General features: G+C 26.4%; 1 protein-coding gene across 2 annotated transcripts in view; it reads right to left on the reverse strand.

Moving 5' to 3' along the window:
- LOC136982051 (E3 ubiquitin-protein ligase Arkadia) overlaps nt 1-16,239 on the reverse strand; it is an 83,386-nt gene that overhangs the window by 19,055 nt on the left and 48,092 nt on the right. The window contains exons 4-9 of one of the 2 annotated variants that reach the window (XM_067278483.1): nt 15,162-15,986; nt 10,888-10,914; nt 5,349-5,505; nt 4,499-4,780; nt 2,165-2,342; nt 1,265-1,361 (exon numbers count right to left, since the gene is read on the reverse strand). In XM_067278483.1, the coding sequence (XP_067134584.1) occupies nt 1,265-1,361; nt 2,165-2,342; nt 4,499-4,780; nt 5,349-5,505; nt 10,888-10,914; nt 15,162-15,986 (1,566 nt within the window). The remainder of the gene's footprint in view (nt 1-1,264; nt 1,362-2,164; nt 2,343-4,498; nt 4,781-5,348; nt 5,506-10,887; nt 10,915-15,161; nt 15,987-16,239) is intronic. The other variant, XM_067278484.1, reaches the window with a different exon arrangement.

The raw sequence follows: 16,239 nt of genomic DNA on the forward strand, positions 1-16,239 counted from the left end.
TGAACTATACATCTCCAATATAATTGGCACTGGTAGAGGCATGATAACATATAAAATATCTCCTATGGCAGAAAGCCTAAATACTTTTGTGATGTCAATAGCAGTTGCAATCAAATCAGTTGAAAATTTTGTCTTAAAGTGTCAAAGACATTGTTAAAATGTGCTGAAAATTATTTCTTGTTTTTATTGTAAATTTTTTTTCTGCACTTTCTAAACAAATCTCTTTATTGTTATATATAGTATCATAAACATAATGTTTGTAGTATGGCATATTGATTATACTGTATGTATTATTGCATACAAAGCAAGCATACATTAACTATAATGTAAACTTCTTGATAATCAGAAAACAATGTCAGAAACATTTTATATCCTATCCTATGACAATACATATGGCATTATATTGTGTTTTAATTCTATTTTTGGAAATTAGTTGGGAGTTTTGTGTTGATATTGTAAGACATTATAATTTTTTAAACAATTTAAAACAATAGAAAATAGGCTCTTGGTCAGCATTTTCCTGCAGAATATCTGATTTTTCAAAGACAGATTACTGACAATAATCTGTGTATTTTTCTTAAATAAAGACACTATAAAAGGATATTCTGAAAACAGGAAGATAAGACTAAGAGCACTTTTCATTAAACAGAAAAAGCAAAATAAACTAGAAAACAAAGAAAAAAATAACTAAAAATAATGGAAGCACAAATATTGTTCTGTTCCAATTTCATTATTTTTTAAATTGCTTGTTTCTCATATTATATTTGTACATGAAAAGTCTTTAATAAAAAGGCAAAAGTGCTTGTTCATTCAAATTTATTTCATTAATTTTTTCCTATTATTTATTTGCAATATATTAATTATACAATATTAAACATAAGTAATTTAATGAAAAAGTATCATTAAATCCAACTTCATCAATAATTAAGAGATTTTGAAAAGAAAAATTTCTATAAACTTGATATAATTCCCAATTAACATTGTTTATATAAAATATTTTCTATCATAGATCAAAAAGTTTATATTTCGGTATTCTTAAATGGGAAAAACAGTTAATTATTAACAACATATTTTTTCCTTTATTATATTCTTATATTTTTTCTTTTTATACAATAAACAGTACTTATTTATTAAAATACAAATGTAATTTTTAGTTTTATTATTTACATATTTTTAGATGATAAATAGGAAATTAAATGCTTTAAGTTACAGAATTTGTTAGATTTATTAACAAAATAAATTATTGATATAAGATTTTACTAACTTGGGTAAGCATGAGGACAAGGAGTAGCAGTTACTGGATGAGAGTGTGATACACATCCTCCATAAGGTCGACAAGGATCAGAAGCTGGAGTAGAACCCTAGTATAAAAATTTTTAAATTATAAATAATTTTGAGGTACTTAATAAATAATTTAATACAAATATATAAATTTTAAATAGTATTTTTAATAAAATATAAAATCTTAAATTAAAAATGCATTTAAGTAAAATACAGTTAAATAAATACTTCCCAAATAAATTATTCATAAAAAATAATTTTTTTAAAATAAATGCTAGAATAAGTAAACACAAAACAACTTGAATAAAACATATTGCTTAATTAGTAATTAATACAGAATTGATTAAATAGTATATTCTAGATCAGTGTAGTCCAACCTTTCAAAATTGAAAGATAATTAATTTTTACACAGTAAGTATTGTGCCATTTAAGTTTTCATATTGTAAACAGAAATAAAATTTGGCTTACATACTATTCAAAATTCTTATTGTAGTTATAACAAAATAATAAAAATATATTTTCGACAATTACATTGAAATTAGTGATATATCAAACACTGTTTTGATAAAAAATTTTTCAGTTTCAATAATTAAGCCTATTCATAACTCATTTTATCATGACTAACTTTAAAATGATATCTATAAAGGAATAAAGGCATCTTCGAAATAAAACCTGAAAAACCTGTTATCTGACAAATGTTACTTAAGTAGATCTCAGGTCTACACTGTTCTAGATAATTTAAATAGTAATTTAGGTAAATTATTCTTATCATTGTCTTCCCCTAAAACATTTAAATATAAATAATTTCATTTAATAATTCAAAACTTAAAAGAAAAGTTTAAAACTATTAATTGTATTATTTATTAATAAAATATAACTTTACCAAATTTCTTAAACAGGAATCTGACATTCCAGTACAAGTTATTGGTTGCTGGCTACCATGAAAACGACAACTTGTAAGTTGAACTAAAGGTACTGGATGAGGAGCATAACCAGAATGAGAATGAAAATGGGTATGGGAAGAACGGCCGCTAAAATTATTAAAACTGCTACTGGGATCACTATAAAAAATATATAATAATATCTGTAGTAATTAATAATTTTTTTTATCATAAAGTTATTATTTGTAATTTAATTACTTCATGTTAAAAAAAATATGAAAAATAAAAAGTTTTACTATCCTGGAAGGGTTCTGATAAGGAATTCTAGATTTTATTTTAATTATTAAATGCTATTTATAAGATGATAAAATTTAAACATGGAAAAACCTTATTATAATATATCAAGTTTCAGATTTAAATATCTGTGATAATAATAGAATCTTTTAAATCACAGTTGAAATATAATATATATAATATCAGAAGAAAACTGAGCAAAAACAAATTTAATTTATATAGTTTTTGTTCTATTTACAACTAATAATATAAATTTTAAACAATTAAATACTGTAAAGTGCAAAATGCTTAAAGTAGGACACTGTAAAACAGAATTTCTATTTCTAAAGTATTAAAACCATTAATCCACATTTCTACTTAATAACTTAAAAAAAGAATATTGTTTTTTTCTCTGCATTGATTTTATACATGGACTATAAAATGTAAATAAAAATATTCATTAAAAATAATATTCAATACTTAACTCACAAACTTGATAAGAACATAGAAATTAAATAAAAGCAAATAATTTCACCTTTCACCAAACATTTAAGAAAGCCAAGCACTCAAAATATTCAAATGAAGAAAATAGAACAAAAGAATTTTAGAAAAGAATTTAAAAAATTTTAAATGTTGAAATATTTAAAATTAAAAATAGAAAAATTTTATATTAAAAAAAAACTATATAAAATTATATAAAAATTAATTGTGTATTACAAGTATAAAAAGTTATTTATAATTATTTTTTAAATGCAATTTCAAGTATAAAATCAAAACTAATCTCCATATCTTCTTATAGGCAAATATGCCATTATTGAAAAGTCAACATAAAATATGTGAATATAATTAAACTTAACAAGCCATGAATATGAAAATAACTTCATCTGCAGGCAAAAAGAACATTTTGTCTTTTTTTATTTTTACCTGAAGATAAAGTTGTTGGCTGCAATTTTAAAATTGCAGACCAATAATAACTTCATCAACAGACAGATTTTTAAAGATTAACAAAGTTATTATTATATAAACTAGTATACTACGAAGTAGAAACAAAATTACAGAAAAGTTTGCTATTCAGGTTTAGAAAAAATCATTTTGACAAAAAACATTTCTAAGATAGATATAACATGATTTATGTGTAGCTTAATATAGGGATCGGCAACTTTTCAGTGGTGTTGTGCAAACCCTAAGTTATAATGTTATTCCGAGTGCTGACATGATTCTATCAAGTTTATTATATATATTATCAAAATTAGTTTGGTTATAATGGATCTCAAAAATTTATAATTTTGAAGTTAAGTTGTTAATTGAATTATGTTCTTACATGTGAAGCACTTGCAAAACATGTAAATGGTGACTTGGAGCGTATATGCATGCACTGTAATAGAAGTATACAAACAAGAGAGATTTGATTTTAATGTACCACGGCCTTCGTTGAACTATGACTTCCATTTAAATGTGTACTTAATAATTAAAATATAATTTTTACTACATTTTTATTCAATCAAAGTGCCACTGAAAATCAGCCTGCATGCCGTAGGTTGCTGATCCCTGGCTTAATAGATTATTACCAAGTTACTTGTCAGTTTTATGTTCTATTCTTTCTCAATATTACTAATATTAACTTCCATATATTTTACTTTTATACTTCAAGTAAATGATATCTTAATCTATACAATAGATCATACTTTTAATAAATGAATATATAATATTGATTTATATTTTAAGTTTTCACTTTTGAAACTAATCTAAGTTTTAAACTACAAAAATTTGTCAATGTGACTTAATAAAATTATGTATTTGGGATTTTTTTCTTCTTCATATTTCAATAAATCTGATGTTAACTTCACCAAAAGATAATGAGTAAACAATTATGTCAAAACATAAAAATTAGAAATAATAAGCATCTTCTAAAATAAATAAATTCTTCTATAAGCTTCTAATCCAAGATTTCAATTAAAAAATTTTCAATTATATTATATGCATAAATATTTATTTACATATCTTAAAATCAAAATTTTTTCTCTAATAAAGATATTTTAAAAATCAAATTATTCATTACATACCTATTAGTAGTAACTGATGGGGAAGTTGTACAAATGGAAGGTATAGGAGAACTTGTTGTAAGTAATGGAACAGATTCATCATCTGTTTCTGTTAAATCCACTAAAATAGTTGATTTTTGTGAGTTTCTTTTGGAAGTACCATTGTTATTACCATTTGAAAGAGAATTATTGCCATTATCACTTGAGCTATTACTAGCTGATTGGTTATTTGAAAGAATTCTTTTGCTGTTTCTGCCATTATTTTTTGAGCCATTTGATGTAGATCCTTTCCCATGACTAGACCTTATGGAAAGATTTATTACATTTATTTATTACATAAATTAATAGTTATATCTAGATAAAATTCAATGATATTTAAATATATTATTTTTCTATAAAATGAATAAAATATTAGCTGTAGTAGTTAACAGTTTAATCAAAATTTTACTTACTCTAGTTAGTATTTTTGCATTCTTAAATATACTATTGATATAGTAAACATAATAGTTTATCATTGTAAGAAATTTAATTTATTGTGTTTAATCTAGTTAGTTGATAAAGTAGTATCATGCACACAACATTGCTCAATACTCTTACAATAATATCTAATGAAATCAGTTTTCAAGCATTTTTAGAGCAGTATGTTGTCCATATGATAATACTGTATATTTCATATTATAATTAGTATAAATATTTACAAGTATATATATATATATACACATACACATATACATAACATGTATGTATATGTATATGTATACAAGGAGGACCTTAAAATAAATCTTTATTTAGCAATTATTTTAAATATTAAGCAACAAAATTATCTAAATTTAAATTTAATAAATACTAAAATAGACAAAAACTAATCTACCTAGCTGGTTCAATTTTAACCACTTCTATACTGCTGTCATCATCTTCACTAGAAAGACAATCTAACTGTAGATCAGGAGCTATTGGCCAGTCCAGATTTTTCCAACTACTATTGCCTCTTTCGGTGCTAGTGCGTCTTTCAGATGGCCCTGCCATCACTGAAATACAAAGAATGTAAAATATTGTTTGATATTATAAAATAAATAAATTTGTTTTAAAAATTTATGTAAAATTTTAACAATTATTTTTATCTGAAATTTAACAGTCATCTTTTCTAAGATTAATTTGATCTTAATTTTAGAAAAGAAGATATTAAATTTCAAAATAATATTCTAGCTCTTTATATATATACTAGCAGATAAGCCCAACATTGCCCAGGCAAAAAATTAGAACAAACATTAAGATCATTACATTGCTGTATTTCATACTTTTAACCCTTTGATTAGATTAGATTATATTATAGTATTGATTTATGTAAGTTGAGTTATCTTACATAAAGGTTTATCATGCCAAGTGACCAATCTAACATAGTTTAAAAATTCTTTAAATTGTGTATAGTAGAAGAATAAAAATTTTTAAAATGTGTTAGATGAGTCAATTGGCATGATAAACCCTTATGTAAGATAACCTTTGTACTTATATAAACCAAATACTATAATATAACAAACATTAAAACAAAAACCATATAAAGCATTTGGTTATTTTAGCCTACCATTGTCTTGTTTATCACGATACTTGGATGGTACGAAATGGCACAGTTTCATGGGTCAAGTAGACACCAATTATCTTAAATTTTTTAACATATATTTTTTTATAATGTTAACTCTAAGAAACTGTATCATTCACAGCCAAGTATCAAAATAGTAATCTGCCAAATTTCGCAAAAAATGAGGCAAAGTATTTAAACTTGGCACCCGATTAAAACATATTTTGTGCAGGCTGGTAACCTTGTATTATGTAATTCTCCTATTTGAATGCTACCATACCACTGTTGCGATAGAAAGAAGAGACTGTTACAGAAGGGGGTTGAAGTAATTCGATCAAAAATAGTTATTGACTGCCTTACATGTAATCAAATGTAGACAGAAATTAATTGATATATAGAAATCCAATTGATATTTTGGGGTGGGATATATAGCATTAAGTTAGAAGTATGTAAATTTAACTGCCGAGTTTCATAGCAATTGGTTGAATGGCCTAGGCATGCATAGCAAACAAACAAACATATATCCTCATTTATATATATAGATTAGAATACAAAGCTTACTTTAAATTTTTAAATATTTTAAATCATGAGATAGTTTTATCTATGACACAGATGATTTAATTTTATAATTATATATAATATTGAGTCTTTGTACAAGTAATCTGAAAACAAATTTTTTGTTTCATTTTGGTTTATTTGGTTATGCCAATGTGAAATGTGGGTGATCTGTCAAAAGGGGATGCCTAACAGGAAAGTTTTATGGAAAACTGACCCCTATTTAGGTGTTAAAATGTGAAGAAACATTTAAGTGTACAAAAATCTGAAAAATTACATGTGGCCAGCTCATTGGCAAGGTGCAAACACATGACCAGTGTTCTGTGGTTTTATCCACTTGACCACTGGTAAGCACTTTTTTTTAAATTCAATTCAACTTAATATTACATGTTAGGTATTGGTATATATCAGGGGTGGCCAACAAGTCGATCACGATCGACCGGTCGATCGCCAAGCCAATTTTGGTCGATCGCTAGCGATGTCTTGACTTGATGTATTATATTTGTAACCGAACGCAACTGTATGCATGCAGTTATGACTCGACTCATAAGCAGTGAGTGCACTTCGTACTGAAACAGTGTATAAACATAGTATGTATTTCACACTTCCCCCTCCCCACTTAGACTATGCCTATGACAACAAGTCGATCGCGACACATTTTTACGATAAAAAGTAGATCTTATGTGCACAAAAGTTGGCCACCCCTGGTATATATAATATAATTTTTTTTTTAAATTTAATTTTATGCATCATATTAAAGATGATTTTTTAGGTTTTTTTCCATTCATCAATAGTCCAGTACATTTGCTGAAGTAACTGTTCTGAACTGCTGTTCATTCAAAATGAGGTTTACTTGCAGCTTTTTACCCAATCAGGTAAAGAAATCATGGAAATAAAAGAAGTAGATGTTACATAGGCAGCCATACAGTAGCTATTGACTCAACTGTACCATTGACATCAGAGTATCAACTTTAACAACTGACAACTAGTATCAACTTTAACAACTGATTAATTGAAAAACAGATGTCAGAGTACACTGTAACAGATTAGCAAGTCAAAATAGACTTGAAAATATGGTATTTGTGTTTCTGCAAGTCCATATTTTGACTACATGTTTATTTTTTCAGTTAAAGGATTTAAATTCAAAAACAGATTACCTTTCTAACAATATACAGGGTAGAAGAGAAAGTCACTTAATACCCTTGCTACAGAATATAGAATGTGCCCAAAGTTAATTCGCTCAGGTCAGGAACACGTTTGACCAAGGGAAAAACAGATTGATGTGTTACACACACAGCCACCATCTTGATGGCAGCCATATTGAATGCAATACCAAAACTGTAAATGGGAAGGGGGTCATATGACACATCATTTAGGATCAGAATTTCCTAAGGAATTGATTGCTGAAAGATTTTATTCACCTACCTAAAATGGTTACAGAGTTATGCACATTACATGATGTGCTCAATGTGTAGTAAATTATATATTCTGTAGCAGGGATGTTAAGTGACTTTCTTTCTCACTTTGTACATATACATTGTACATATATATTTGAAACAATAGCAGATTTTTAGATTGCTGGTTCAGAACTTTTGGCCAACACTATATAATCAAACAAAACACAAATACTCACACACACATATATATATCTAAAAACTTTTAAATCTTGCTATTTGGTTATTATTTTTGATTTAATTCCTTTTACTTTTGTAACTGAACTATAGTTTCTAATAATAAAATTAGTATATTTCTAAACATCCCAATATACATGAAATATTAAATTAATATATGCATGCATAACAATATATATTAATATTCCTTTAAAATAATATTACAGTGGGTTCTCAAGTTACATAAAGATTGCATTCTAATTTACATATATTTTAAATTCCACATAATTTGAACAAAGTTTTGTAACTTAAATTAATGTTATATGCTATAGTTGCATTCTTTTGTGCATGAATTTGATTCTATTAGTACTCTATACATGCAAATTATATAATGCACCATATTAAAAATACTTTCTATACATATCATGTAACATGGAAAAAATGAAAACAGTCTGTACAGCCACAGTTTATTAATTAGGAATTAAGAGCTGATTTGAGCAGGTGGAGAGAGTCATTAAACTTAATTTTAGTTCAACAGTGGTGTGTTTAAAAGTTTTCATTTGTAAATGGAAATCTCATTGTGAATTACAAATAATAGTTTTATTAAGTAAAATTTTTGTGTTGACTTGTTAGTGGTCATGGGAATCTTTTCTGAAATTGTTACATCAAGAAAACAGTTGAAAAATTTAACTGTTCTTTGAAGCATTCTCATTGTAATAAATTTTTTAATGGTCAATATTGCCTGAACAATATGGCATGTAGTCAGACAGTATGTAATATGACCTTTTACAGTAAGGTACTCAAACATTATTATATATGGTCAAGAGTGTAACTATGCACATAATTTGAAACAAGCATATTTTGAACAATGTACTTATTTTTCTGTTGTATTATTTTAAAACTGTGTATTTCAAACATGTATAATTTGAGCATCCACTGTATTTCTAACATAGCAATTTATATGTTTTATCAAGTGATCTATTATTTTCCATAAAATTTTATACAATGCCATTTCTTTCATATTTTTTATAGTTATTTATATTGAGAATATTTCATTTCTTGTACAATATAAGGCTAAACATCCAAATTATTCTTTATGATAGTAGTTACAGTATGAAAAATGCTTGATAACCAACTTATGAAACATTATTCTGTTTTAACTTTTAGTATGCCAAATAACTGTGAGTTCAAACATTTAAAAGTTAGAAATCATAAAAATAAAAGACTTATTTAGTTACTTTTATTTATTTCAAGTTTCTATGATATAAATAAAGCTAGTTTCTATGATATTTTATATCATTATAGCTAACTGAGATGACTCAGTTAACTATAATAGGATATGCATGTCCTGAACTAATTCCCAATAGGATGTAATCTTTATTGGGACTTAGTTTAGAACATTAAAGCTAAATATTATTGCATGTTTTAAAACTATATTTCAAACATACTTATTATTATTTTGAAAATACTATAATATCAGTACAATATGAATTACATTAAAAATGATCAATTTTTAAAATTGCAATTTAAAAAAAATCTATTTCAATTCAAATATCAATCAAGCAACATACAGTCGTCCCTTGGTATCTGCAAGGGAATTAGTTCTAGGACCCCTGCAGATTTCAAATTCCTTGCCCCATATAAAATGGCATAGTATTTATATATAACCTACATACATTCTCCCATATACTTTAAATCAAGTCTAGATTATTTATAACACCTAATACAATGTAAATAGTTGTTATAATGTAAATAGCTATTTAGGGAATAATGACAAAAAAGTCTGTACATGTTCAGTACAGACTCAACCATCGTAGCCTAACTACATAGCACACTTCAGCAACAACGTAACATTTTCTTTCTTTCAATACTTACAGATTACTTTCATTTAATGACCTGAAAGAGAAATACACAGAATAAAAAACAGAATATGTAAAGTATAAGCAAATTCAAGTTTGCTTTTTGAAACTTTCTGGAATTTTTTTTGAATATTTTCAATCTGCAGTTGGTTGAAACTGCAGATGCAAAACCTGTAGATACGAAGGGGTGACTGTATTATAGGAAGGAAAAAGTTTCAGTCTAAATAGATTGTAAGCTGATTAAATAGTGATTTAGTAAATTTAACCAAAAACATCATAAACTGTTTTATTATGTTTTCACATCACAAAATAAATGGCCAGAAATAGAAATCATAACATAATACAATTTAGCATAAAACACATTCTATTCTGAAATATAGTATTATATAGTTTTACATACTATTTTAATATATTGTGAATTACATACATTAAGGAATATATTTATAAATTTTAATATTATGATTAAAAACGATAATATTCCATAAACCAATACACAGGGTCAAAAGGGAAATCCAGAACTTTACTTTACATGTGCATTTTGAATACGGTTTATGGTTGGTTATGAAATATAATCCTTAATACTGATTAACTCCCTTTAGCCTAGAAATTTTAATATATTTTTCTAATTATTGTTTACCTAAACCAAAATTATGATAAAATTTAGATTATGAAATTAAAAATTAAACATTGTAAAATTTTATTAATAGCATTGCAGTTAAAAAGTTAAATTTTCTTGCATTAGTCTTTTAATTTTTGATGCAAACTGTTAACAAATCAGATTATCCAGAAGATTTTTATTTTGAATATTACCATGAGATTCTTTAAGTTGCTTCTTTTCTAAATAAAAACAGAGAATTTTAAATTAATTTAAAATCATAATACTCCTATTTATATAATTTTCAATTACATTAAAAATGTTTTTACTTAATGCTGAATTTTTTTCAGGAAAAACAGCAGATATCTGAATTAAAAGTTATAGAAATAATTAGAATGTCTTATCTGGCTTTTAATATCAGAAATTGCTCTTGGCTACAAAATCTGAGAGTCAAATTGATTACTTTCTCAAAAATTTGCTTTTAAACATTGTAAAAGAAAAATATATTTTTTATACATCATCTTCGGATCTTCTTGCTTTTACTTCTAATGCTATCCTGAATAAGTTCATTGACTCCATTAATTATGTTTATATTCACATACAAAAATGCTGAAATACAGTAGAGACCCACTAATCTGAAGTAATTGGGACCGAGCCCTGTTCAGATCAGCAGATTTTCAGATTAGCCAAATAATTGAAATAATGCAGAAACAAGCAGTAAAAACAGGTCTGGTTTATATAGATCCAACACCATCAATGACATCAGCACCCCACCGTTTATTTAATCTGACTTGTACTCAATAGAAGTCACAAACAGTTAACAAAAACAAATTTTGTAATTATGAAACAGCAACCTGCCTTCATTGTTTACCTTAAAATCATTTTAACTGTAAAAAACATTGTTTTTAATACACAGTCCAGAATTTCAATCAGTTGACTGATGCTACTATGTGAGTTAACACACTTAATTGTAAATGTTGAATGTACTCTTCTCTCTACATTATTTTAGTCTGCTGCTACAATGGTCACAAAATGGAAACCAGAGGCATGCAGTGACATTTGATGATAGGGAAGCTGTGCCAGCCTTGAAGTGAATCATTGGAAGCGTTGTATGATATTTTGGTGTGTAGCATCCATGAGCTAAACTGCAAGAGGTTGATGCTCTGTAAAGTGCAGATGCAAATGCCTGTAATCTTGCTGCTTTACACAATTCAAATACTTTTGCCATGGAAGCTATCCCATATTCAACAATACAGCAAACTTCCATTGGGAATATGCATATACGAATTTATATTTAAATATAACAATGATAATTTTATCATTGTTTTTCACGTGTAGTATAGAAATTTATAATAAAATACACAATACAGTGATAATAAAATATTAATTTTAATTAATTTAAAGTACGTTAAAATATGAAAATAATTGTATGATATGTATTTATATTTTATAAAATATAGGGGAAGCAGCATTTCCACAGCTTCCATGGACGACACACCATTGATGGAAACACACAACGTGTATGTTGAAGGATAAGCTGGATGTTTTGAAAAGGCTGGACAAGAGTGAAAGTGCAACAAAATTGGCAGTAAAGTTTGGAGTAGGCAAGGCCACAATAACTGGCTGGAAAAAACGCACAAAGATTGAGCAGTTTTGTGCCTCTACTTCAGAAAAACAGTTGAAAATTGACAAACAGCAAGGCCTTCAACATTTGACAAGCTTGATGAAGCCTTATTCATGTGGTTCACCCAGGAAAGAAAAAGGGAAACATCCCTAAGTGGACCTCTTGTTAGAAAAAATTTCCTCTCCACCGACCAAAATATGTTCAGATTAGGCAGACATTCAGATTAGCAGTGTTCGGACTAGCGGGACTCTACTGCAGTTTCAAGGAGCAAGAAAATTTATATCAAATTACTAAAATTAAATTATTCATACATATTCTAATTTATTTTTTTGTTAAAATTAATGATTTTTTAATTCATTTATTCTTATGCTTAATGTTTGTTACATCTGATATTGCAATTTGTTCTGGTTTTGAATTTGAATTAAGCTGATCAAAACATGCTGTTTTCTCTGTTTAAAAATATTGTATGATTTTATTAAAATGTTAGGTCTTGATTTGATTTGAAGATGAAATTATTTTACCACCAAAACATGAATCTAATAAATGTTTCTTCTGGCTCTTCAAAACTATTTCAGCATTTCTCTGTATAAGTATAAACTTTTCTGTTTTGTTGAATGTCATTATATATAGTCAAATGATAAAACTGAGTGAACTATTGGAAACAGAGTCTACTATGGAGTTGTTCTTATTTCATGAAATACAGTAGTTCAGATCATTTTTGATATTTGTGACTTTACTAATTAGTATCTACCATCTATAAAATTTACTGTTGAGTATGAAAAAATTTCATTTGAGACTTTATCAGTAGTAAATATCAAATTTTATATGATAAGTTTACCAATCTTATACAATAGTTCTAACTTTAAGAATCAGTAAATCTCTCTTAGTCAAACATCTGTTCATTGACTTATCTAGCTTGAATAACTTAATTATTGAGGCATAATTCCTTGGGTCATTAATTTTAAAAGACTTCTCATCATAATATATTATAACATTCAATATCATTTATAATAATAAAAATATAACTCAATTAACATAAACATTAAATTAGCCTATTATTTTGGGACTCCAACAAATGTTTTGTTGTAGTTCTTTTGTAACAAATATTGCTATATTGATAAATGAGAAAGTTCTAATAAATATATATTGAATAAAGTTAATAATTTTTCTCTCTTAAAGATAAATTGCTAGTTTTACTGCATAGAAATTATTTCAATGACTTGTTTCAATAATATTTTTAAAAGTGATTATTTCTATGTCTAATAACAGCTAAAATGTATAGTTAGAGCATATTTTTGTATTTTTTCTTTTATTTTTCAGATGTATCTAATGGGTAAAATATTTAAAATTATGGATGTTAAAATTTGCTTAAATATTTTTGCACCTTCTTGAATGACAAATTTTTAATTTCAGTACTTGATGCATTCCAATAGAGTCAATGAAAAAATTCATATTTTAATTCTTAACTGAAATAAATACTAAGTCTGTAAAAAAATATAATTTTTATACTTTTTAAATTAATTTTCTTATCATTTGGATTACTACTATTGAATAATACTTTAATTAAATGAGAAACTGATTAATCAGAAAACGTTCACACTTTGTGTATAATTTTCTCGCTGGTTCATTAGGTTTAGCAGTGTTTATTTTGGCTTAATCAGAAATATTGTTCAAATACAATTACATCATAGAGACAATCATGTAATAAAATTATCATTATCCACTCTCCACTTTTAAGAGCTTTTGGCCTATTTTTTTTATTTATTTTTTCTTATTCTTAGAAAAAATTAATTTAATTTATATGTAGATTCTATTCTTTAAAAAATAAAAAACAAAGGGAATTTTACATTATTCATTATGTTTTAAAATGTACTTTCTACCGTCTGCATGCAACAAGCTGACCTCTCGAGTTCTCCTTTAAGCTGTACGATGGCACTATAGTACTGTATTTAGAAGATTTAGCTTTTTATAGGAGAAATGAAATTTTCTAAATTGAGGAAGTTTACATTCAATATCATGTTTCTGACTTACTTCTAACAATTTTTTTAACAGTTAACTAGAATTATCTCGTTCAACAGAAAAATTACATTTTTAAATATTACTAAGTGACAATTTCCAATTTTTTGAAATCAAAAATTAAACATGAAAAATAAATGTAAAACAAATAAAACTTCCAACCAATCTATAAAAAGTGGAGTGTTCCAAATATTCCAGCACCTTCAGAAAGCAAAAAAGAGAGACTAGAAGTATGGGGCCAGCTCATTGTGTACAAACAATATATAAAAGTATTAGAAATATATACAGTATTTTTGTTTAATATTTTTTTGATTTTATAGTTTGGATATTTAATACTTCCATTGAATCAGATTCTTAAACAATAATGTTTTGTAATTTTGTCATAAATTTGTTTAATAATATTTTTTCTAATTATTTATGGTAAAAGTACTTATATATTAAATTTTTCTCTTACAATGTATTCTTTCTCAATATTTTATTGCTATTTTGTTAATATTAGCAATTAAATACAAGATCATAACAAATATTTTATTCAAACTGTAATGACAATAAACTGAGCTTATTGAAAGTACTTGTTATTAAATTTTGTTCAATTTTACTAATTGCTTTAATTTAAATTTAACTGTGTTGCTATCCCAAGATAGTCAAGTTTTTCTTTATTTTATAAAGTAAGTATAATTTTATATTTTATAAAAATGCAAAGTCATCTAAAATATATATTTCTATTCATAAATTTGATAAAAATATTTTTATAACAACAACAACAACACACACTGATTAACTAATAGACTGTTTGGAAATCTGATTAATTTAATTATTTTAATAATGTTGGTTAATAAAATGCCATACCTGAATTGACATCCTTATGGAATGTTGATCTGCAAGCATCAGTAGATCCTCTTGCTTGAGTATGATTTTCTAAAGTGGAATTTTTATTTCTGAGACTGTAATTATTATTTCTCATTTGCCTTCTAGGAGCTCTAAGACTTATAATGTCTATATCGCTGTCACTTTCTGAAGATGTTTCCATAATAAGATCAAGAGTCTGAGTGGATGATCCTGCTCTTATTTTATCCCCTTGTCCACAAGGATTATTTCCAATTCTACTACCACTACTACTATTACCATTAATAATTCTTCCAGAATTTCTCAAGTGATCATCATTTTTGTTATCTTGTCTGTTCCTATCCAACACAGATGAGGTCTGATCTGGAAAATTTCCAGTTAATTGTATACACTTCCTTTCTCCTGAAATTTTTGTATCTCTGTTCTGAGATACTTTTCTTGGTTTACCTTGACGTTCCTCTCCCTCACTTTCACTTAAAACTCTCTTTCTCTGTCTTGAATCAATGGAATCCATACTGTCTGGATTCACAAGTAATTCTGCACTTGTGCACCAAGCACTAGTTTCACTTCCATCACTTAATTCTTCATGAATATCTGTGTCTTGAGTTTGGAGTCTGTGAAAAGGTGAACTACTCAAAACACCAGGATTGCCATATCCAAGCATCATAGAAAATTCTTGGCCAGAATTGGCAGTGTTATCCTGATCAGATCCCCAAGAAGCAGGTGTTGAATGACATGGATGTTGGGCAGCTAACCTCTCCATAGAAACCATATTTAAATCAGTGTCTCCGCCAGGAGAAAAAAGAGGTGAGGAACACTCCATCACATCTGCACAGATATTGAAACAGAAATTATAACTAAAATAGAAAAACTTTGTCAAATTTAAAATTATTTCTGGGAAATATAACTTATTTGTATATTTAGAAAAATATTTTGAAAAAGTATTATAAAGTATTTCTTGAAAAATATTAACCAATCTGTTTTAAAAAAATTTAATTTTAAAATGTAAATCTGAGAAAAGTTTAAACATTCTATAGATAAATAAAATTATCCATTTTAACTATTAGGCTGAAAAAAGGAA

This window comes from Centruroides vittatus, unplaced genomic scaffold (assembly GCF_030686945.1).
Source record: "Centruroides vittatus isolate TY-2023 unplaced genomic scaffold, ASM3068694v2 contig_801, whole genome shotgun sequence".
In the NCBI taxonomy this organism is placed as follows: domain Eukaryota; kingdom Metazoa; phylum Arthropoda; class Arachnida; order Scorpiones; family Buthidae; genus Centruroides; species Centruroides vittatus.